This window comes from Lacerta agilis, chromosome 7 (assembly GCF_009819535.1).
Source record: "Lacerta agilis isolate rLacAgi1 chromosome 7, rLacAgi1.pri, whole genome shotgun sequence".
NCBI classification, from domain to species: Eukaryota; Metazoa; Chordata; class Lepidosauria; order Squamata; family Lacertidae; genus Lacerta; species Lacerta agilis.
In genome coordinates this window covers 42,745,170-42,768,386 of record NC_046318.1, presented here as the reverse complement: position 1 = coordinate 42,768,386, position 23,217 = coordinate 42,745,170, and the positions used below count along the sequence as shown (strand labels likewise).

At 42.5% G+C, this 23,217-nt stretch overlaps 1 protein-coding gene across 2 annotated transcripts; it reads left to right on the top strand.

Annotated features, from left to right (window-relative positions):
- Positions 1-156: 156 nt before the first annotated feature.
- On the top strand, positions 157-21,503 carry ANKRD29 (ankyrin repeat domain 29). Of its 2 annotated transcripts, none has more exons than XM_033155042.1 (10): positions 157-346; positions 4,023-4,133; positions 4,542-4,640; positions 7,293-7,391; positions 11,757-11,855; positions 12,874-12,972; positions 15,899-16,147; positions 18,466-18,561; positions 18,955-19,053; positions 21,138-21,503. In XM_033155042.1, exons 1-10 carry the CDS (start codon positions 311-313, stop codon positions 21,219-21,221), a joined length of 1,071 nt encoding a protein of 356 aa, XP_033010933.1. In that variant the 5' UTR covers positions 157-310; the 3' UTR covers positions 21,222-21,503. The 2 variants fall into 2 exon arrangements, with proteins under 2 accessions (XP_033010933.1, XP_033010934.1); XM_033155043.1 differs by having other exon boundaries at positions 158-346; positions 16,049-16,147.
- Positions 21,504-23,217: the final 1,714 nt, after the last annotated feature.

Genomic DNA, 23,217 nt, shown 5'->3' with positions numbered 1-23,217 from the left:
AGGGAATTCTCCGAGGGGGCAATGATGAGAGGGCAAAGCGTGCAAGCTCCGAAGGAGAGAGCAGGCCTCGTGCTGCTGCTGCTCCTGCTGCTGCTGCCTGGCTGGCTGGCAGACTGCCGCGGCTCTTACTCAGACGCCGGCCCGGGTGCGGTGTTGCTGCTGCTGCTGCCGCCGCCTGCAGCTCTGCAGCCAGCTCTGCTCCAGCGGCTCCGTAAGGCGAGCCAATGATCGCTCTCGTGCCGACGCCGGGGAAGGCCTGGGAAGGAAGTGCTGCTGGGGAAGCGATGCGACTTCGCTGGATTTGGCAGGCATGAACCGCTTTGGAGATCTCACCATGTCCTTCAAGGTAAGCTTTTCCCCAGCCGCGCTGCTGTTCGGCTTCTTCTTCATCTTCCAAGTGCTCCTGCGGCTGTGACCTGTTATCACTGCAGATGCCATGGCAGGCCTGGCTCAAGCGGCTGCCTCTGGCTTTGCGGGGCAAGCTGGGCTCCTCTCTTTTCTAATAAGCGTCAATGCAGCTGGCGGGACCCAGGTGGCTGGCTAAAGCAATGTTTGCTTTTTATTAAACGGCGATCGGGGTGGGGGAGTGTTGAAAGGTTAAGCATGTGGAGTGTGGGCAAGGCATTCATTTTCCGGCTCGATTTGAGACTGAGCTGCGGTGTGTGTGTGTGTGTGTGTGTGTTTGTGTTTTAAACTGGGCGGTGCCTAGAAGTGGTGCCGTCCACTTCAGGATGAAGCCTTTCACCCGGTAATCCCAGATGTGCTAAAGCTGGCCATGTTGAGTGGTGAGGGGAAAGCTCTCTGTCCATGCACAAAAGCACTCCTCTTTTCTCCTGCTAACTATTTGCACGTGCTGTGTGGCTGATGAGACCTAGCATCAGAAACACGCCCTGTGTGGAGCAGTGTTGTAGGAGGAGATGTTTTCTGCACAACGCAGACATAACACGTTCGGGGATGCTGTACAGAGAAAAGAGTTTGCTCTGAATTATTTATGTATTTATTACTAATATTCCTGTTTTGTTTTTTTACCTCAGAAGTAATTCGGGAAGTCTCAAGGCACCTCACAGCAAAACCAACAGGACTGAAAAATAATAGTTTGACATAACAATTAATAATAATATATAAATAATAATAATAATAATAATAATAATTTATTTGTACACCGCCCATCTGGCTGAGCTTCCCCAGCCACTCTGGGCGGCTCCCAAATTAAAGAAATGAATTATAATAATTTCAGTTTGTGTGCAGCCAAGCATCTGCTGAAACAAGTTAGCTTCTGCCATTGACCAGAACGCAAGGAACAAGGAGCCAAGCTGGCCTCCCTCCACAGAGCATTGCATATTTTACATGCCACAACCAAAAAGGCCTCTCTCTTGTACCTTTATGTCTGCCCACCGCCACTTTTCCTCACTATTATATTGTATGAAATTTGAGGCTGTGTTATAAAGAGGGGTGCAGTTGAACTTCCTGCCCCCAATAACATATTGAAAGAATAAGTTGAAAGTGTTGCACTGCATAGCCTTGCCCCAATGCCCCATGCTGTCAACATGTGCACCTGCTATAGGATTCCCTATCTTGGTACATTTCCACCAATACTGTCTCCACTGTCTGGCAGTGGCTATCCCATGTCTCAGGCAGGGATATGTCCTGTTCCTTGTTACTTGATCCTTTTAGCTGGAAATTCTGAGTAATAGTTCTGAAAAATGAAGGTGATGTTTGTCAGTTGTTCCTACTTGGTTATGCTTGGTTATGCAGAGAGAGCGTGTTATCGTACTAGGGTGGTAATAAATTAAGATAGGCCGGACTTCAAGGATTCTAGTAAGAAGCCTAAATTCACATAATTCACCCAAGTACATAAAAGAGAGGAGGATTATAACTAATCAGAAAACAGGTGACAATTGATAAACAGAAATCTTCGCCTGAAAGTTTTGCTCACTGGTCTCTATATTATGCGGTTCATGTATTCTTGTTTCTTTAAACAGATACTTTCAATTTGATGCTGTTTGCAAATACTTAATATTTCTCTTCAACCTGCATCTTATTGCAGAACATTTTGTTCATTTGTATGAGTGTGTTTTTTTATGAGCGCTTATTATTGGAGTGCTGGAAAGCTAGAGTGTACAAGCTTCCAAAGAAGAAAAAAACAAGCTCAATGACAGAAAGATACGAAGCTTTTAGTAGGGAATGACATAGTAGTTTGAATTCAGAGAAAACAAGCTTTTCCAGAAGCAGGGTAGTTGGATTTTCCTCAGGAAATGGGCGACATCTCAACATTCCCCTAAAAACAACAATTCTGTCATCTGTACAGGATCTATCTTTTCCTTATGCCCTTTGTTAAGCTTTACCCATATAATTTTATTATTTTTGGTTGGTTGGTTGATTAAAATCGACATAAATTTTTATATGAGTAAAACAATAGAACTCACCCACCCCTGGTCTCTGTTTTTTGGAAAAGATGCACATGTGTCACATCCAGCTCTGTTTTAGAAGAAGCATTCCCTCCTGTGTAGAAGAGAAAGAGGGTTTCCTCTTCTAAGGTGACACCTGCCATGTATTGTAATTGTAATCTTTAAAACATCTAATCTGTTTCACGATTCACAAGCAACAACTTTTTAATTGATTAAAACATTTTAATTGAGTCACTGCACTGAATAATTATCTGAATATTTAAAGCCCAGCCCTTTGGAATTCTTGGCCATGGTCTTGAGGAACACAGGGGGTGGTGGAATTGCGTTGTTCCTTCTCTAGGCTGCCACATGGCTAACTATGAATCATAGAATCATAGAACAGAATCATAGAGTTGGAAGAGACCACAAGGGCCATCCAGTCCAACCCCCTGCCAAGCAGGAAACACCATCAGAGCATTCCTGACAGATGGCTGTCAAGTCTCCGCTTAAAGACCTCCAAAGAAGGAGACTCCACCACACTCCTTGGCAGCAAATTCCTCTGCCTCATTTTAGCCATCCCACTAGCATGACAAGGTAGCTTGTGTTCCTCTAGCATACCAGGGTGTTGGTTCTGTCAGATTTTATGCCCCCTTAGCTGCTGTATATTGAATATAGGGTTTTGCCTTAAAAACTATTCTTGTGTGCTTGTTTCACAATGGTCTGATCCCTTTCTGTTCTGATGCATATCTTATCCACTCTGGTGAGCCAGGTTGGTGTGCTATGTGTGGTCTTTCTAGAGCAGAGCCTTCCAAACTTTTCATGTTGGTGACACACTTTTTAGACACACATAATTTTGCGACACATCAATTCAGTTTTACATAATTTCGCGACACAGTGATTCAGTTTTAGGGCTTGCCGATCAGAAGGTCGGTGGTTCGAATCCCCACGATGGGGTGAGCTCCCGTTGTTCGGTCCCTGCTCCTGCCAACCTAGCAGTTCGAAAGCACGTCAGAGTGCAAGTAGATAAATAGGTACCGTTCCGGCAGGAAGCTAAACGGCGTTTCCGTGCGCTGCTCTGGTTTGCCAGAAGTGGCTTAGTCATGCTGGCCACATGACCCGGAAGCTGTATGCCAGCTCCCTTGGCCAGTAAAGCGAGATGAGTGCCGCAACCCCACAGTCGTCCGCGACTGGACCTAACGGCCAGGGGTCCCTTTACCTTTACCTTTAGAGGTTATACTAACCCCTTTCCAGCCCCAGGAGGAGCCTGGGGAGCGTTCTCTTCTACACACTACAGCCGACACACTAACGTGTCACGACAAACAGTTTGGAAAGCTATGTTCTAGAGCATAAAATAATCTGCAATTTTTTAATGACTCTATGCTTGCATTAGTGTGTAGGCCCAATACCCACAGGGTAAGAAGCTGTTCTTTGAGAGTCAAGTGGGTAGAGACCAGCTTTCCTTTGCGGAACAGCTGTGTTTCTGTTAAGAAAACAAAGCAGAGAACTTGCACCGTTAAAAGCAAAGGGCCCTTGCCAGGAAAGAAGAAAAAAGATCCCTACTAGCAAGACTTCACAGATACCCCCACGTTTGTACAGAATAATCTGATTTTTGTTGTGTTTTGGTTTTGTTAACAGAAGGAAACACCACTTGCAAATGCTGCGTTTTGGGCTGCAAGGAAAGGAAACTTGGCACTTCTCCAGCTGCTGTTGAACAGTGGGCGTGTGGATGTGGACTGCAAAGACAGTGTAAGGACTTTGTGCATGACAGGAACAGATGATTTGCATCTGTTTGCATAATCTGGTCTAGTGGCGGAGAGGGGAAACTTGACATGAATGCATTATTTTCTTCATATTGAGTGTGCTTAAAAAGCAATTTGCACAGTTTGCGAACCCTCCAACATATTTCAGCAGAAAATTGAGACTCGTTAACCCAGAGTGCTGGGATTCATTTTGCACAGAAGCCACAAACTCTAGCATCCTCTTGTGCTCAAAGTATGGGAACTTTCAGTAGTTACTCAGCAGGGATCACAAAGCATTTTACGTGTGCCAAAAGGCCTTCCCTTCTCCATTGAGCAGGTGCAGAGAAATGCAGGTTTGCATGGCTTTCTATCATTATATATTTAAGATAATGAGTTTGTATTTCTTTATGCCCAGCTTGGTTCAACAACTCTAATGGTAGCATCGTACTATGGTCACAAAGAATGCGTGCGAGAATTGGTGCTGCAAGGAGCTGATATCAACCTTCAGAGAGAGGTACGGTAGAATTCTGAATTTTAAAAGGGATTGCAAGAAAGACTGGGTCAAACTGCAAGATTCAAGATTCAATATTGTGAGAACCTGTGGCTGTCCTCAGTGAGTGACAATACATGAGGTCAGCAAGTTTGGATCCTGGTTAGTAGGTACAGCTAAGGGCCCCCAAAGAGGAGCAATAGGATGTCACAATGCCCTAGTTAGTACAATCAGTTCCTGATGTAATAAGCCAGGATATGCAGGAGTGTTGTGTACTTGCATACAGTCCCTATGCAAAAAACAAAAAAAAAACCAACAAGCCAGGAAGCTCAAATTAACCATAGATTTCCATTTCATATAAGCCAGGAACAACATTGATGGGTTCTAAAGAAGAGGATTCGGAAGTCAACTTTCATTTAATTTAAAGTTGGCTTTTGAATCCTGGCTTGTTTGGACCCCAGTTTGCACTTCAGGAAACTTGGATTAACTGCAGCTTCCTGGTTTATTTCTTCGCTTTTGGGGAGCTAGCAAGAGCAAAGCGGGTAGCTGGAGGTGCATGGAGGTCATACATAACCTTGCCAATTAAGCCAGGATTAAATTGTGTAAACACGGCCAGTATCTTTGACTGATGACAGAACACAGAAATGAGTCAGAATAGTGGAGTTGATATTTTGAATTTCCTTGGTTACTTGCAACCAGGATATCAATCTCTTGCTGTAGGGTTGTCAGCCTCTTATCTGGCTTCTGTAGAAGCAGGAGACAACATTTGCCATTAAACAGCAAGCAGTGTAGTTCAACTCAGACTTGGCCTGACAATTGGAGGTTGCTATTCTCCCAGGATGGTGCTTCTAATCCCCTTCCATCATAATAGCATTTTAATCAACTTCTTTCCTAACAGCCTTTTAAGTGCCTGTCTCAAAAGGACTACAGGATATAGTGACAACCACATCCTCATTTTAACATATCCTGTTTGTATGCACAGCTTTTAATTGCAGTTCTCAATGTTGCTTTTTAAACTCGGAGAGAAAGTTAATCACCAGTGAAAGTTGCCACCTTTTCTATGGTAGGGCTCCTCTGTTTTGCATAGCTGTATGGTCCATGGGCCTTCTCAACTCGGCCTGTGGACGGTCCAGGGATTGACGTGTTTTTACATGAGTAGAATGTGTCCTTTTCTTTAAAATACATCTCTGGGTTATTTGTGGGGTCTGCCTGGTGTTTTTACATGAGTAGAATGTGTGCTTTTATTTAAAATGCATCTCTGGGTTATTTGTGGGGCATAGGAATTCGTTCATATTTTTTTTCAAAATATAGTCTGGCCCATCACATGGTCTGAGGGACAGTGGACTGGCCCACGGCTGAAAAGGGTTGCTGATCCCTGCATTAAATTGTCATCTGTCGTGCAGATATTAAATGCACAGATACCTTATGAGAAGAAGGAGTGGCAACCTTGATTTGGTGATATCAGAATCCCCTCCAGTAGCAAATAAGTGGTCTGTCTAGGCCTGCATTAGTATTATTCAGAAACTTAGCATCTTGACAGTGCACCAGGAGCCTGGAGTCATTTTTTCCTGATAACAGAAAACAGGTATATGTCTAACGGATGACACAATTCTCATCTATTTACAAAATATGTGTGTATACCTGTCTTGGTTACCTAAAATTAGGAGAGTGGTCCCTTTGATGACATCTGCAAATTGCAACATTACCAGATCTACTGGTGGATAATAGGAGTTTTCCTAGATGAATTTAAAGATGGTTAAAATTGCTTTAGAAGTTGCTGGTATGAGGCTTTCATCCAACAAAGCCCTTAATGTATGTGAGCAGCTCCATTATCTCAGTGTACTTAAGCATCTGATAAAGAGACCTAGGAGAATAAAGCTAGCATGTCCACTTGACCTAACTCTGAGAATCTCGTTTGAAGTATTCCTTCAACAAGGGGAAGGCATAGCAACAGATCTCGCTAAACTTATTTTAATGTATCCTGTTTGATGTACAGATGACCGGTTTGCCATATGGTTGCATGCATGCTTTTGTAGCTAACCACTTGGTAAACGGTTTAATGTATTTGTTCCTAGATTAATTTGGGATTGTGGTTTAAAACAAACTCTGGATGGTTATAATACAACATCAAATCATGGGTTATGAAACTGGCTTCAGAAGCTCTCCCCACTGCCATGGAGGAGGAGAAAAAGGAAGGGGGAAGCATGTAACCCAAGTCATGTGCACATAGCACTAACTAAACCATGGTTTAACATTATGAGTATACTAGGCTGCTTCATTCCTTTTCCCTCACAGCTGTGTTACAGAAATTTAACAGGTTCTGTTTTCTCAGTTGTTCTATCCCCAAGCTATGAAAAGTAGTATCTTGAATTTCGGCTTTGTTACTCATTTTGAAAGTTTAAATTTTTTTTAAGTGTTGGCTGGGAGTGATGGGAGTTGTAGTCCAATACAACTGGAGGGCACAATGGTTGGTGAAGGCTGTCCTGGAATCTTCCAGAATAGAGTCATGTGGGAATGTTTTAATTGAAGAACAACTGCTGCTAGATATGAGAATTTGGATTTGCACATTTCAAGCATTACCAACTTTAAAATAAGGTTTTAAAAGTCATTGTTATGTAGATTAAATGAAATGTACTTACATACCTAATCCATGGGCTTTATGTTTCTCTTTTTCAGTCTGGTGCCACTGCCCTGTTCTTTGCTGCACAACAAGGTCACAATGATATTGTGAAGTTTCTCTTTGAGTATGGAGCCTCCACAGAATTTAAAACCAAAGTAAGAGATTGTGCTTGGCTTTAACACGATGATGAATTTTGGCAGGCAGGGATTTGGCATGGAGAGCAAGCAAGAGGCCCATGATATAATTTTGCTTCTTGCCACACAGTTCTCTGGCAGGAGAAAAAGCTCAGGCTTTTACTGCTCCATTTTCATTGTATGAGTGCTGCTCCATTTCCTAATAAATTGTACTTTTCAGTTGCAAAAGGGCAGAATCAAAGCTGACCAGATTGGCTGTCTCTTTTATGCTACCCAGTGGTGTGAAGTCAAGAAGCAATATCTAAAATGAAAAAGAAAGAAAGAAAGACAGAAAGAGGCAACTCTGCTTGGAAGTCAAGTTGTATGGAATTTACAGCTGCAGGCACTCAGGCAGCTGGATTTTATTTATTTTTTAAAAAGATGCTGTCATTTCATGTTTAACATGACAGGAGTAGCTACTGTATACCTGCCAAGATAAGACTAAATAACTCATGTGCTTTAGGCTGTCAGATGACCGTGGCCTGAATTGTGAAAGAACTGACTCCTTTTTGTAGTCAATGCCACCTGCACAACTGCTTTAGGCGAAATCTGTTTCTTTGTGCTAGCATGAAATCACCTATGGTTCATGCAAAATATACTCTTCTCACCTTCACCTTTTCTACTCTTGCACTATATTCTTCATATTAGGGAAGAGCTGAATGTAGGGCAATTTTCCCATCAACTTTTGCTCTTGGCCACCTGTTAAAACAATTTCTCACTGAATTTAACTGAACGGAAGCAAACAAAGCACGGAAGTGCACAGATTTGGAAGAGATCTTAGAGTGCTAAGGAAGGACAGATCCACAGAACTGAAGCACCAGTTCCTGTCCTTAGTTTTATGGGACTTAAGAGTCTATGGCTGCGTTAGTCTCGGAAACAAAGGTGGTATCCAATTAAGTTTTACTTAGAGTAGACTCATTAAAATTAATGGACCTAACTTAGTCATGTCTGTTAATTTCAGTGGTTCTCCTCGGAGTTAAATTTAGCTGCATACTACTGAATGACAGTATTCCAGCCTAGTGCACAAAACTGTGTTGAACTTGTTTTGTTACATTTATTTACTTCTGGAGTTCTTTCCCTCACCCTCACCAAAACCTTGTTTTTTATTTATTTCATACATGTCAGAAACCAAAGCTGAGGCATTGGCCCAGCTTGAACATCACACAATAATTTAGCATGATGAGAATGAGCCTAGCTGAGCCTTTGGCTCTGCTGCAGTGCAAGGAGGAGTTTGGAAGCTTTTCCTTCATTATTATTTTTTATTAACCACAGCTTGTTGTGTCATCCGAACCTCTCAAATTGTGGATGATCATAATTATGAAGCTGGCTTGTTTCAGCAAACTAGTTAATGTTAGCCACGGTTTAGAGTCCAGATCTAATGTATAAGCAGGAAATTTATTGAACTCTGCACAGAGGACATGCACGAGTTCCCCCTTGCAAAAGTTTGCCCTGGAAGATCAAAAAGCAAGAGAGATGAGAATTGTGTGTATTTCTTTTCAGAACTTAATGTAATATGAAAATCTATAATAAGTCAGCCAATGCCAGTGTGAGAGAGAGGGAGAGAGAGTGAAAGGGAGCGCACTCTCACATTAAGGCATGCATGGTATTTATGCTATTTATATACCGCTTAATTATCCAAGGTCTTAAGTGGTGTACATAAGGATGCAACCTTCTGCATTCATGTGGGTGGGTAGGTAGTCGGGAGAGATTGGCTTTTGCTTTCCTTCCAGATTGCACAGTAACACGGCAATGGCAATATTCCGAAGTAGTGTTATTGGGATGTGCATGTGGGGGCGGGGGGAGGACTGCAGCAAGGGAACCAGAAAAATGAGAGAGCATGCACAGCTCTTTGTAGCACATTACACTGCATGTTGGTTTGTTTAAAAAAAAAAAAGCATTTTGCAATAGCTGAAACCCGTTGTCATTATTGTCGTGAAATGCACAACATCAGCAATATGATTTCTGCCTTGGCTTTTCTGGTTTGAAAATATCTTGCATGTGTAATGCCAGCATTATGCAAAAATCTCTGCTTTGATTTGTTGGTGTGCAATTGTGCCAGGATGGTTTTCATTTCTCGGAATTTCCAGCGTATTTGCCAGACAGCGGTACAGCCTCAGCTTCTAATTCCCTACAGATGTAGCCAAAATTGTTCCAGAGTTAACATAAACAACTGCATCCAGTACAAAAAATGATGAGGAATGTGAAACACCTTCCCTAGGAAGCAGTGCTTGTCATTACTTTTTAGATGAGGAGGAATAGAGAAATGTCTTAAGTGTAGGAATGAGCATTCATCCTGATTTGCCTGCAGGGTGTTTTATATGTTTTCCAGTTAATCGTTTGTTCATTTCACACTTTTCAGTGCTTGTCTGTACCACCTTCCTGTCCAGAAAATGGTCTGTTTCTTTTTTAAAGTGGATTTGTTACAGACCTCAGTACCTCTGTGGGAGCAAGTTGCTCACTAAGCAGCTCTCCGTGGTGCTACAGCTACCAGCCTTCACCTGTGGGAACTTGGTAGAAATGGGTCAAAACAGCTCTTTCCATTGCTGACAGACTATCTGAACCGTTTCCATCTCAGGCAACTTTAAGAGTGTTTTTACCTCTCCCCATGCTTTTTTCCTTTTGTGTCATGTTTGCATGGAATAGCCTCTTTGTAAAATTCATCTGCAGACCATGCTTTGAGGCTTTGCAGCCGGAGAGCTGGATAAAAATGTGTTAAAGAAATACCCCCCCCCTCACTGCTTACCTCGTTTATGTCTGCCCGTCAGTAATGTCACTTTTCACTCAGCCAGGCTTCCAAAGCCCTGCTAAGAGAAAAAGTAAAAAAGGAAGGAGACTTCCTGGAAATACACAACCAGGGGGCAGGATGGTTCACTTCCTTTGACTTGCTTTCTCTTTAAATTGTGCCTCCCAATTCCTAACTGCATGATGTGTGAAAGGGCAGGCGTTACTTCAAGAGACTGATATAGTTTCGTTTTACATGACATCTCATAGAATTGCAGAGTTGGAAGGGACTCTGAGGATCATCTAGTCCAACTGCCTGCAATGCAGGAATACTCAGCTGGCCATACAGGGATCAAACCTGCAACCATGGCATTAGCAGTACCACACTTTAACCAGCTGAGCTAACAAGTTGGCGGTGGGGCTGAATGTTGGAGCAAAAAAATGTTAGGATCCAGTGCTAGTGATTTTATGGAAGCTAGTTGTAATAATAAACAAACAAACAAACAAACAAACAAACAATTTATTATTATTTATACCCTGCCCTTCTGGCTGGGTTTCCTCAGCAACTCTGGGTGGCTTACAACATAAATAAAACCCCAATAAAAACAGTCCTTAAAAACTTCTCTAAACAGGGCTGCCTTCAGCTGTCTTCTAAAAGTCTGATAGTTGTTTATTTCCTTGACATCTGAAGGGAGGCGTTCCACAGGGAGCATATAGATACTAAACTTCATGAATGACTGTAATTGAGAAGTCATAATGTCATAGCCAGTATAATAGGGCCTTTCCTGTGGCTTTCCAGCAAGACCATTAAAGTCCAAGAAGAAGAAAAGCCAAGTTCATGCTGTAGGAAAGAAGAAAAGTGCTTTCCTGTTTGAAGAGGCCCTGGATATCCTTGGATGGGGAATGTTGCTGGAAACTACAAGTGACAGCTGTTTGAAGTAATATAGTGTGGAAAAGTTACCAGAAAAAGCCATGCTTTTGAATAAGGTTCAGAATTTCACGTTTTAGATATGTGGGAATTATGTGTTGTTCAGCGGTGGGGTTGATGGCCACATATAGAGACAGCTTCCATTCATTGTGAACTAAACAGGGTCGCTTCCAACTCTACAGTTCTATGATTCTTTGAATATTTAGTTAAGCCCTCAACAAGATACACTTATTCCTCCCGAAGTTCTTGTTCCAAGGCCAGGGCTTAAATCAGAACCTTCCAAACTGTGTTTCGTGACACGTTAGTGTGTTGGCTGCAGTGCGTAGGTGGGTCATGAGAACACTCCCCACGCTCCTGCAGGGGATGAAAAGGGGTTAGTTTAACCTTTGGCTTGATAGTAAAACTGAATTACTGTGTCGCGAAATGATGCGAAACTGAATTACGGTGTCACAAAAGTATGCATGTCTAAAAAGTGTGTCACCAACATGAAAAGTTCGGAAAGCTCTGGCTTAAATTCTGCCACTGCCAGCAGTTTCCCCTGGCATTATCTGCAGAATTTGCATTGGATTTCTGCATTGCTATTATTGTATCATATTGAAATGCAAATCGTGAGTGGTATTCTACAGGCTTTGTCTTTCCCCCTTCACTTGTGCTTATTTTGTGCTTTCTTTTTACTCCCCCCCCCCATACCCTTCCAGGACGGAGGCACTGCTCTGTTAGCTGCGTGTCAGTACGGGCACATGAGAGTGGTGGAGACATTGCTGAAGCACGGTGCCAACGTTCACGATCAGCTTTATGTGAGTTTACTTGGAGTTGGCCTTCAGCCATTCTGACCCTCCCTTTCCCCTGGAATGTTCAAGGTTTAAGGAAACCTTTCCGGGATTCATTTTTTCTGTTAATGAAAAAGCAGAGTGCTCTGGAACTGGTGTTTCTGTGCTAGTTTACGTGCTGGAAAGGAGTTGGTGGAAAATTCAAAGCTTGCCCAGTATGCCAGCTCCTCTTTACACTTTGAGCCATTCTGCACATTACACAGAATGAGAAGGCAAAATTATAAGCTGTACATGTTTAATATTGCACATGGAGATTGAGAATAACGGAAACTGCCTTTTATGAAGTTTCCCTGCAGAGAGCTCTCTTGTGCACCCAAGCCCAGGAGAGGGGCAGCTACTTCAAACAGCTCTTTTGAGAAGCACTTAAAGGCAGCCCTCCACACTGGAACTGGAATGTGGGGACTGCCTTTAAGCGCTGTTTGAAGCATCTCACGTACTTCTCCTGCCAGTCGGTGGGTGGCAGCAGGGGAGAGGGTGGTAGAGATTCTCCTCTCCCACCTGCTGTTGCTGCTGCCCACCTGGTCATAGGAGAAGCATGTGTGCTGCTTCAAATAGCACTTTCAAATAGGATATGAAATATGTAATGTACTTTAAAGCAACGATTGAAAGGAAGTTCTTAAAACCAAAAATCTGATCAGCTTCTGTTGCTCAGCAGCACTCGCAAAGGACTTCCACAAGAGGCAGACTTCAAATGCACATTTGCTGGAACCATTACTCAGAAAGCAGCAGGGTTTATTGTTTAATCTTTAAATTGATTACATGAAAGACTGGAAGCAGACTAATTAAAGAGCAAGCTTGCTTTTTGCGTTCATCAATGCTGCAGAAACATATCGGTAGTTATGAAAAAGATACTTCAGCATGTACTGTAAGCAGTCTTGCTATGCTTGTGGACTAATGGAGGAAAGGAAGAGTTCAATGGTTCTGTTAAAAAAATCTTTTTTTGCCAGCTTAAAAGCTAATTAAATATTTTATTTAAAAAATTAAGGACGGAGCTACTTCCCTTTTCCTGGCTGCCCAAGGTGGTTACCTGGATTTAATTCGGCTATTGCTGTCTTCTGGAGCAAAGGTCAACCAGCCAAGGCAGGTAATGTTCAGCATTGTTAAGACACAGACAATGTTTTAGTTACCCTCCCTTATTTATTTTTAAGATTGATATTGCCTAGATTTTTCCCTTCATCTGTTCATGTGCTAAGACTAACCAGCTGTGCCTTGGTGCTCACTACATTCCATTTATTGGTGTGCCTTTGATATGGAAGTTAATATTTGATCAAATTTGGATACGTGTGCTGCTGTTGGGTTTTCTATACAGACTGCCGAGGTTGTAGTTTAACTTCCTTTAATACTTGGCATTTCTGGTTATGCATTCTTACTTAGATTATAGGTATTTCCTTGAATCTGTCCCATGGAACAGTTGAAGGAGGTATGTGTGCCATGGAATCCTTAGAGAACACAAAAGTTAGGCAAGAAATTTTCTCTCTCTCTCCAACAAGACCAGAACAGTTACAAGGGGTGGAAAACCTCAGTTATGTGTGGGCCATATGTGGTCGTTCTTGGCTTTGTCTGGCCCTAAGCCATGCTCCCTGCTCAGGCCGCACCTTTTCACTGGCCCTTTTCCGTGTCCTTCATGAGTGCCTTTGCCCGGTTGGAAGGTGTCTGTGAACTGTGGATAATATGCCTGTTGCTTGAGCATGGAAGCCTCTGGGTGTGTACATGTGAAAAAGCCTCTTCACTTTCAGGGCTATGGGATGTAACATTTCCTCACCCATTTTTGGCTTTGGCCCTGCCCACCACTGGAATGGGGACCAAGGAAAGTTCCCCATGAGGGACTGCAGCCCTTGGGCTCAAAGAGGCACCCTACTAACAGGAAATGCCCAGTGCCTCTGAAATCCGGCTTAAATCCAGAGCCACCCACTCACTGAACTATATTGCACCAGAGGTTATTTTCCACCAAGAGTAGAGGAAGGTGTAAATGTGGGAAATTGCAGATTCTGGGTAAGTAGGTTCCTTAAGCATTTACATTCACAGGTCGCTGATAACAAGCATGAACTCAAGTGATGTGGCTTCTCATTTGGTATTTCCAGGCACACAAAGCCGCAATTAACTATAGGATGTGTAAAAATCATGTTAGCATCCTGTGTTTCCTTATCCCTATAACATAAAAAGAACCCTCCTGGATCAGGCCAAAGGCCCATCTCATCCAGAATCCTGTTCTCACAGACCAACCAATTCCCCATAGGAAATTCACAAACAGGACCTAAGCACAACAGCACTCTGTTCTCCTGCAGGTTCCAACCACTGAACCATACTGCCTCTGACAGTGGCGTTAGAACATAGCCATTGTGGCTAGTAAACACTGATAGCCTTGTTCTCCATTCATTTGTCTACTCTTTTTGAAAGCCCTTTAAATCTTGTGGGAATGAATTCCATAGTTTAAATTTGCACTGTGTGTAGAAATTTCTTTTGTCATTATTGAATCTCTTTAACATTCAGCCTCACTTTGACTATATCTGAACTTTTTCCAGTTCCACAGTATCCTTTTTGAGGCAAGGGAACCAGAATTGTGTGCACTATTTATTGCCTTGTTCCTCGTGTGTTTTTGGATTTTCTGCCACTATCCACAGGGTTTCAGTTGCTTCTAACAAGAAGTAATTGTTATTGGATACTACCACCTTGAAAAGCAGGACCCAAAGCAATCTAGTCCACAAGTAACCCTGTCACCTCCTCAGTTGGCAGATCTACTGTTGACTCAGAAGGTTATGGCCTGAACTAACAGGTTTACTGCAGTTGACAGTCTTATAAGGTTACGAGTTCTAGGAAACACTGACACCTTGTGACACTGAACTTAATTACCTGCCTCAGTTTTGCTAGCTGTTAACTTCCAGACTGAGTGTTTACAGGAAATGCGGTAAGATAATAAATGCTGCAGTCCTATACATATCTATTCAGTGGGACTTAGTCCTGGATAACTGTGTACAGGATTGCATCCTAAGTGCCTTGTTTGGTTCCCACTTGGGTCCATGAAAGCCTTTGCATTTTTTCTTTGTATTAATATTTCCAGTTGTTGCTGGTGAAGACAGTGGAAGAGTGTGCCTTTGTGGGTAAAGTCAAACTGTTGGAGAGTTACAGTGCCTGCTGTGGCTGCAGAGACATGTTTTATTGCAGGTGGGGCAGATGAAGGTGTCTGCTTTTGCTGCTACAGGTGCACCATGGCATTTTTTCTCTCTGCGCTCCTCATCACTGAATATATCAAGAAATAAGCATTTCAGATCTTCCCCAATTCTACCATTTGATATTTAAGAAACCTTGGTGGTACCATCCACCAACCAATATTTTTACCAACCTGTGGTTGAAAGCATACACAAGCTCACCACAAAATTTAGCTGCTGCACAGCATGAACAGTCACTAGTAGAAAGCAAAGAGCAATTTCCTTTATGAAATACAAAGTTTTGAATTTGCATCCTGTATAAGCTACAGGTATTAAGATGCTCATTCCTTATCTCAGCAGAATTATATATTCTATGGTTGGAAAACTATTTTTTGTTTTTTGTTTTTTAAAGAAAGACGCAAGGCTTTTTAAAATTGAATTGGGCACAGGAAGTAAAACTCAAGAAGCTCCTCCCCCTCAGCCTTGTTTTTCTACTTCAGCACTGTATTATTTTTGTTTAAAAAGAGTCCTTAAAAAGAATACAGAACTACACTTAATGACCTGATAACAAACAAAATAGACTCTTGTCTGTGGTTGATAGCATTCTGCGTTAAGCTTTTTAAGGAACCAGTACTTCCTGCTTCTTAAACTTTGGTGTAGCATCTGATAATAATTAAGGCGTTTAAAACAGAGAAAATACTGTTTGTTATACAGAGTACTGTTTTCATCTTAGTAAGTTATTGAACATTTCATTTGCACTGTTCAAACTTTTATTCAGCCACAAGGACATGCTGAAATATATAGATTCTATTTGCCTGTTTGCATTCCCTGAATGCTGAGCTGAACACGATGTCCCTTCTCCAGGGGGAAACGGGTTTTCATCAAGGATTCAAGTTCATTTTGTCCTTGAGTTCCAGCCAGAATCTTGTGGTGAGCTGCCAGAGCTGTTCAGCGTGCTGCCTGTATCAAACTGATTGGTCCTGTTTTGCATGTTATTTCGTCTTCTTCTTAAAGGATGGGACAGCTCCATTGTGGATAGCCTCTCAGATGGGTCATAGTGAGGTAGTGCGAGTGATGCTGCTCCGAGGAGCAGAACGAGATGCTACAAGGAGTGTGAGTAGCTGCCTTTTGTTTTGTGGGCTTTATATTAGAAGAAAAGGAGCCAACAGTGCTCTGTGATATGGTGGATGCGGGTAGGGAGCCTGTATGTTGTTGGAGTCCACCTCCCATTAGCTTCAACCAGCATGGCCAGTCACCAGAAATTATGGGAGTTGGTGTTTAGCAACCTATGGAGGGCTACATGTTCTAGAACATCTCATTGGTGTGCTGTGGCAGTCAACAACTGCAGAATAGGTTGGCTAGCATCCCTCTCAATTATCTCTCATTGCAAGGGGCATCTTACAACAGAAGGAACAGCTTCTTTTGCTTCCAAGTTGGAGATGTTTTACAAAACCAGAACGCAGAAACATACTTAAGAGAAAAGCCAACCCCTTTCCTCTTGGTAATAAAAGTGTAAATTAAACAGTTAACCTCTGTCTCCGAATGGTCCCTGTCACTGTCTGCCACATTACTAAGAAAGATTTGGTAGGTCAGTAGCGACAAAGATGTAGTGCTCAGATCCACTTGGTTATCTGTTATTTCTTGTAGATTACACAGCACGGCCTTGGCATTGAAGGCAAGTTTGAGGGCTGACGCATTTTGGAGGCTCAGTTTAAGATCAAGGATAATCCGGATCTAAAGAACCTCTTAACAAATGTTGCATGCCCAGTACAGTTCTTTTTCTTGAGCACTAGCCTTCTGTGGTAACTGATGAATTTCATAAGGGTCTGCTGTTCAAAATAAAGTAAAGCCCAATGGACATACAGTTCATTCAAATGAGTAGAATATAATAGATTAGGATTATTTATGTTTAGTAAACCACCAACTGCTATTTAAGAAGAAAAATGTGACGGGCTTTCAAGACTCCCAGTCCTTTATCTAGTAAAACAGGCCCAAGCATCTTTTCATGTCCAGGTCTCGTGGTTATCACCAGGTTGCTCCAAGAAGAACGGAAAGCTGCCACTAGCCTTCATTAGCCATATGCCACTTTGTGTGGCCTTGTCAGGGAAATGCCACTTCACCTATTACGTAAACCCATATTTGCCACCAAGTATTAATACTAAATAGATAGCTGTAGACATCATCCTCATCACCATTATTATTACTTTTATTATGCACCAGCAGTTCCTGGGGTGAATTACAATTTTAGAATTAAAAACAGTTAAAACAAATGACAATCACATGGAAAAGGGTAGGGAATGACTTCCTGGTTTATGTATCTGTGTGGTGCAGACATTTGTGAATTTCTACAATTTTTAGGTATGCCCTTAAAACCTCTTAGTTGTACATCTATAAATGCAATGTGTGTGGCGTTCCTTTGGTCATAGCAGCCAGTATGTGTGGAGGAGAGCTGCGGACTGCCCTCCTGACACCAGCATTGCTACAGCTGACCTGTAACAGGGTAAAGCAGCAATGGCAAAATTGAGGCTGTGTAGATGCACCAGGGGAAACACCACATTCACCCCAGACTCAATGCTGCCTTGTAACAATGCTGGTGTCAGCAGGGTGGCTGCCCAATAGCAAGCAGAGCTGGTGCCATAAAAAGAAGGAAGGGGTAGTAGCAACTCTCCCTTTCTCCTCTTTAATCTTACTTAATATTTATTTTGCTGCTGCCTAAGCAGTGGCAAGGCCTTCCGAAGCACCAAGGTCCTACCTCGAGTGAAGCATTCTGGGCATGCTGGATGCGAGACTGCCTGCGGCGCTGCTATGGTTTGCTGCTGCCGAAGCTCTAAAATTTAGAGGGAAATTTTACAGTAATCTTAAACTTTTTCTAATAATTTTAGGTAGTAAACTGCAGCAGGGGAACAGGGAGTCTCAGTCATCGCTCCTAGAATGCTTTACTCCAAGGAAGGCTTTGCCCCTGAACCTTTCTTGAGTGAGGCAGGGATTAAGGAGGGGGAGGGCTTCTGATGGCAGCAAGCATGTCATGCTATACCAGTGAAGGCAAGCCCAAGTTAACCAGCCTCACCACCTGAGCCAATTGCTTCAGTTTGCTGAATGGCAATGCTAGCTCAGTTCAATAGGACCTATTCCTAGATTAAGTGACTATAGGATCATAGTCTTAGGAATGTTTCAATGACAATATTTTTAAACATTGAAGTCTGCAAAGCTGTGGTATGGGTATCATAAAAGCACTGCTGCTACATGCAGTAAGGGCTTCATGTACAGTAAGGACACTCAAAGCCTGCTAATGGGAGAAATAACATGCTCTAAATGGGCTATAATGAATGAGAGGATCCTTCCCTTATGAATTCTATACAAGGACAAGTCTAAAACAGGACAAATGGTCATCTTCGATTCATGTTTCTTCTCTCTCCTCCTTTCTGTTGTAGGATGGCACAACTGCTTTACTTAAAGCCGCGAACAAAGGATATAGTGATGTTATAGAGGAATTGCTTAAATTCTCTCCTACGCTTGGTTTATTGAAGGCAAGTACTGAGAAAATATTTGGGATGCTCAGAACCATAGTTCCCTTGGATGCTATGGGAGCTCTCACTAATTTCAGTGGGGCTCTCACAGAAGATTGCTCAGTTTCACTCAAAATCCTAAGTTATTTCAAGTATTTTTCCAATATAGAGATGTTAATATAAATCTGAGCGGGGTCCTGTGTCTTTTCTCTATTACATATGCCATGTCTCGAACTCAGGAGGGTTAAAGTCTTCTTATGCCCACCCATCTTTTGGAAAGGTTCAAAAAGGCTACCGACTCCGCCAGAACCTTTCCTGCATAACTGATAGAGATCTGAGATTTAAAAGTTATGTATTATTATTATTAGAAAAATCATCTGCATATAGATATATTTATGTTTTTGTATATACTAGAATGGAACATCAGCTCTCCATGCAGCTGTTCTTGGGGGCAGCGCTAAAGCAGTAGCACTACTCATAGAAGCAGGAGCAGATCCGTTCCTTAGGAACAAGGTAGTGTACTTTTGTTTTAAGATTGTCAGACCTTTGAAACTGAATCTCTTCATAGAAATTCTTATTAATTTTAGCCTGAAGTTATACATTAGGAACAAATTTTAGCCTGAAGTTTTACATTAGGAACAAAAACAGAGAATAAATTCTCCATGTCATGTATTTCCATTAGAGGGCAGCACAACTCTTGGGAAAAAGTGTTTGCGTCAACCACTTTCATTCCACAAGGTACCGGTAATTCTGTTACCTGTTGCAGCAAAATCATCCATGTGTCAACTGGCACCTTTAAAGACTAACAAATCTGTTTGGGCATAAGGTTTCCTGGACATTTCTGTCACTGCAGAATTGCACCACCTCCTCTTCTAAATTTACTGGAGCCTCCACGGTATACTAGAATACAAATATATTTAGACCAATATAGTGTATTTTTCACTCCATAAGACACACTTTTTTCCTCCTAAAAAGTGCGGGGAAATATCTGTGCGTCTTATGGAGCGAATGGTGGTCCCTGAAGCTGAATTGCTCAGGGGCCAAAAGAGGATCATGGTTTTTATTTTACAAAGAGAAAAGGGGGTGTTGAGAGGACCCCGCTCAGCAGCAAGAGATGGGGAGAGAGATAAGAGTCCCCGCTCCCTTTCAGCCCCGCCCTCTTGCCCAGGCCTCCATTGTTGAAAGTGCTGCAGGGGAGGTTGTTGGTTTCCCCAGCGACATGTGACTGGCTGATTAGATTATCTGTCTGGAAACTGTAGAAAAGGCTCCCTTTCATTTAGAAGCTGCAGAAATGTGAGTTGAACCCCATAAAAACGGGACTTTTCCTCTTTGCTTTTCCCCCTTTGCAAAAGGAGCTTTGCTTTCCCCCCTTTGCAAAAAAAGCTGCAAAACATTTAGGTGATCCTCAAAAAACAGGGTTTTTCCCTTTGCAAAAAAGCTGCAAAACTTTTAGCTGATCTTCAAAAAAAAACAGGGCTTTTCCCTTTGCAAAAAAGCTGCAAAACTTTTAGTTGATCCTAAAAAAAAACCCAGGGCTTTTCCCTTTGCAAAAAAGCTGCAAAACTTTTAGCTGATTCTCAAAAAAACAGAGCTTTTCCCTTTGCAAAAAAAACCTGCAAAACTTTAGCTGATCCTCAAAAAAACCCAGGGCTTTTAGAGGAGGAAAACCAGAAAAATATTTTTTTTCTTGTTTCCTCCTCTAAAAACGAGGTGCGCCCTATGGTCCGGTGCACCCTATGGAGCGAAAAATACAGTAGTATTTTTCCTCCCCAAGGGAGGCCCAGAGTCAATTCATTACAGATCTAGTTTAAATGCTATTGAAGCCTGAATGTAAAGTCGAGTGCCAGCTGATCCTGCTCTCATGAGTGATCATGCTTTTATTGGAAATCATTCTTTTATTGGAAAGAAATCTGTTTAATAGTCATTCATCCCTGCAGCATAGCATATAGAGCAAGGATGGGGAACATGTGGCCCTCCAGGTGTTGCTGAACACCAGCTCTGACCATTGCTCATGCTGGCTGGGATTGATGGGAGCTGGAATCCAACAAGGTGTGGATGGCCACTGGTTCACCATATCGTAGAACCTTTCTGACTCATTTTCTTTCAACTTGAAAGCCAGAAAACGAAAGGCAATAACTTGCACTCTTTGCAGCGTCTTGAAGCAGAATCGCTTCCCTGCAGCAGCCCAGGGAAGTCACTAGAATATGATGGGGTAGCTTGCTGAAGACCCCTTTGGATCTGCCCTGGGGATGGGAAGTGCAGAGTCCTTCAAATGGCATTCGCCCTCCCCATTAGCCTCAGCCACCATGGTCAGTGGTCAGGGATGTAGTCCAGCAACAACCAGAGGACCACGTTAGCCACCCTAATCTATGTAATTCCTCACAAGCCAACTTTGAATTATAGTCCCTGTTAAACAAGCCTGCTGAAAGGCTCAGTGATAAGTTTTCTGATGAGACATGCCTGAGTCCACAATTGAATGCAGATCAATGTTGAATGCCAATGCTCCTTTGAGTGATGCTCCTTGAGGTCTGCTGCATGAGAACCAGATGGTGAAAGTCCTTTCTCTGGTTTCCAACCAACTCGTGTCTTGTTTCCAGAAAAATGAACTGCCTTCAGATCTAACAAAAAATGAGCGCATCCTACAGCTCCTGCAGACCAGAGAAAAGCACCGAAAGAGCTAATACAGCTTTGCATCTCAAGAGAGAGCCAATGAGCCCTGCCCATATTCGCCCTCAAGCAAAGATAGTTATCCTGCAGAACTGGAAATGTTTTGCTGAGACTCAAACAACATGCCCCGACTCTTCCTCTGTGATCAAGGTCGGGATTCTCCATGGAGTGGCACTGCTAAGGTCCTAACACCACTGAACTCACCAGATTTTTGTCTCTGGCTTCAGATGCAGGGAAGACTGGGTCGCTAAGTGGCTTTCCTGAATAAAGTCTTTTTCTGTTCCAGAGAAATATTCCTTTGCTGTAGCATTATCTGTTCCTTGAAGTAAACCTCCTGATCCTTATCAAAAGTCGCACAGGTCTTTTTAGTAGTGCTCTGGCAAGTCCAGTTTGGTCTGAACCCTTCTCAGGGTATGCAGGTGGCACAGATGGGGGCACCAGCAGTTTGGTTTCTCATAGTGCTTCAAGCCTCCTTTTATAACCCATTGGTGTCATGGTACCACTTAGGCCATTTGCTCACTGGTGTCATGAAGAAACAAAATAAAAAAAATCCTTCCAGTAGCACCTTAGAGACCAACTAAGTTTGTTATTGGTATGAGATTTCGTGTGCATGCACACTTCTTCATGAAGGTTTCTGATAAAAATGTGGGGTGTTCTTCAGTTACTTACAGCAGCACTCCCCTGCTAAGGCACACATCACCTGTTAGATTATAGTTGTCACAGTGCAGGGCAGCAGGGTTATCAGGGTGTGTGGGTGTGGGTGCTTGTTTGGGGGGGGGGGAAGATGTTGGCAGCGAGGGAGCAAAGCCCAAAGTGAGTGCCACCCCCTTGGGTCTGTCTTCCTGTCCACCCACTAGGCTGTCAGGAGAGGGGCAGCTTCCTCTTGCTGAATTGAACACCCAGAAGAATGCTGTTGTGATTAGGCTCAGAGTCACACGCAGCTCTAGGGCTGCAGGCTGCAAGCCACATCATGTTGGGATGATATAGCTGTTAGCATTCTTTAATACCAAGGCCCACTTCATAAATTATAGTCTTGCTACACACATAAGTACCTAGTATCTCTAGACAGATTTCTTATTGCCTACTTAATGATGCTTTCCATTTATTTATTCAAGACCTATCTTTCTATATAGAGATTCTGTCTGTCTGTTTATCTATCGTCTATAATCTATCTATCTATCATCTATCTAATGCATATCTCATGGAGCTTTGCATCTGTTTGTATATTGCCCTTCAAATTATTTATCCAAGTATGGTTTACAATGCATATTAAGTTTTCCTAAATCTAAGAAAAGCATAATGCATGGTTAAGCCCTTACTCAACTGGTTTGTCTACTATTGGATCCTAGAAGGCTTTTGGAACTACTGTACATTGAGCAAGCACAATAATACGCTAGGAAGCCCAACCATGCAGGAAAGGCTAGCAAACACATGTTCTATGCAATTTAAATCACTTTTTGAAGAGATTTGCCTTCTCTGGAGGCTTGGGGAACCCCAGAGCAGGCTTGGGGGCATGGAGGGAAGGAGAGAGGGCAAAGCCCCGTTGTTCGAGTGAAACTAGCAGTACATTGAAGCCAACCCTATGTGTGCCTGTTAGTCCTTTGGAACATCCCAAGAACAAAGTGAGTACTGAAAGCCTATTACTCTGTAAAAGAATACAGTTAAGATTATATTTGTTGGATCAAACCAAGGGTCCATCTAGCCCACATAGTATCCTTTTTCCAACACTGGCCAGCCAAATTGTTCCTAGAAACACTTATTATTATTATTATTATTATTATTATTATTATTATTATTATTATTATCATCATCATCTTGACGGCAGCTGTTGTCCCCCATTGGTATTCAGTGGCATGCTATCTCTGAACAGCGACATTCTAGTTAGTTAACTAACAAAATTTACAGAGCACTTGTACAGAAAACAAACAAACCTCTAAGTGATTCAGGACTGTGTACACATTACTGTTTACTCTGCATCCCCATTGCTGGTTTTTTAAAGCTGTGTACACA

Bases quoted from the DNA above. Each gene is read 5' to 3' on its own strand.
- ANKRD29 (XM_033155042.1), top strand. From the start codon at position 311: ATGAACCGCTTTGGAGATCTCACCATGTCCTTCAAG. The intron at 16,148-18,465 runs GTGAGTAGCTGC...TTTCTGTTGTAG, and splicing joins AACGAGATGCTACAAGGAGT to GATGGCACAACTGCTTTACT. The intron at 18,562-18,954 runs GCAAGTACTGAG...TGTATATACTAG, and splicing joins CTACGCTTGGTTTATTGAAG to AATGGAACATCAGCTCTCCA.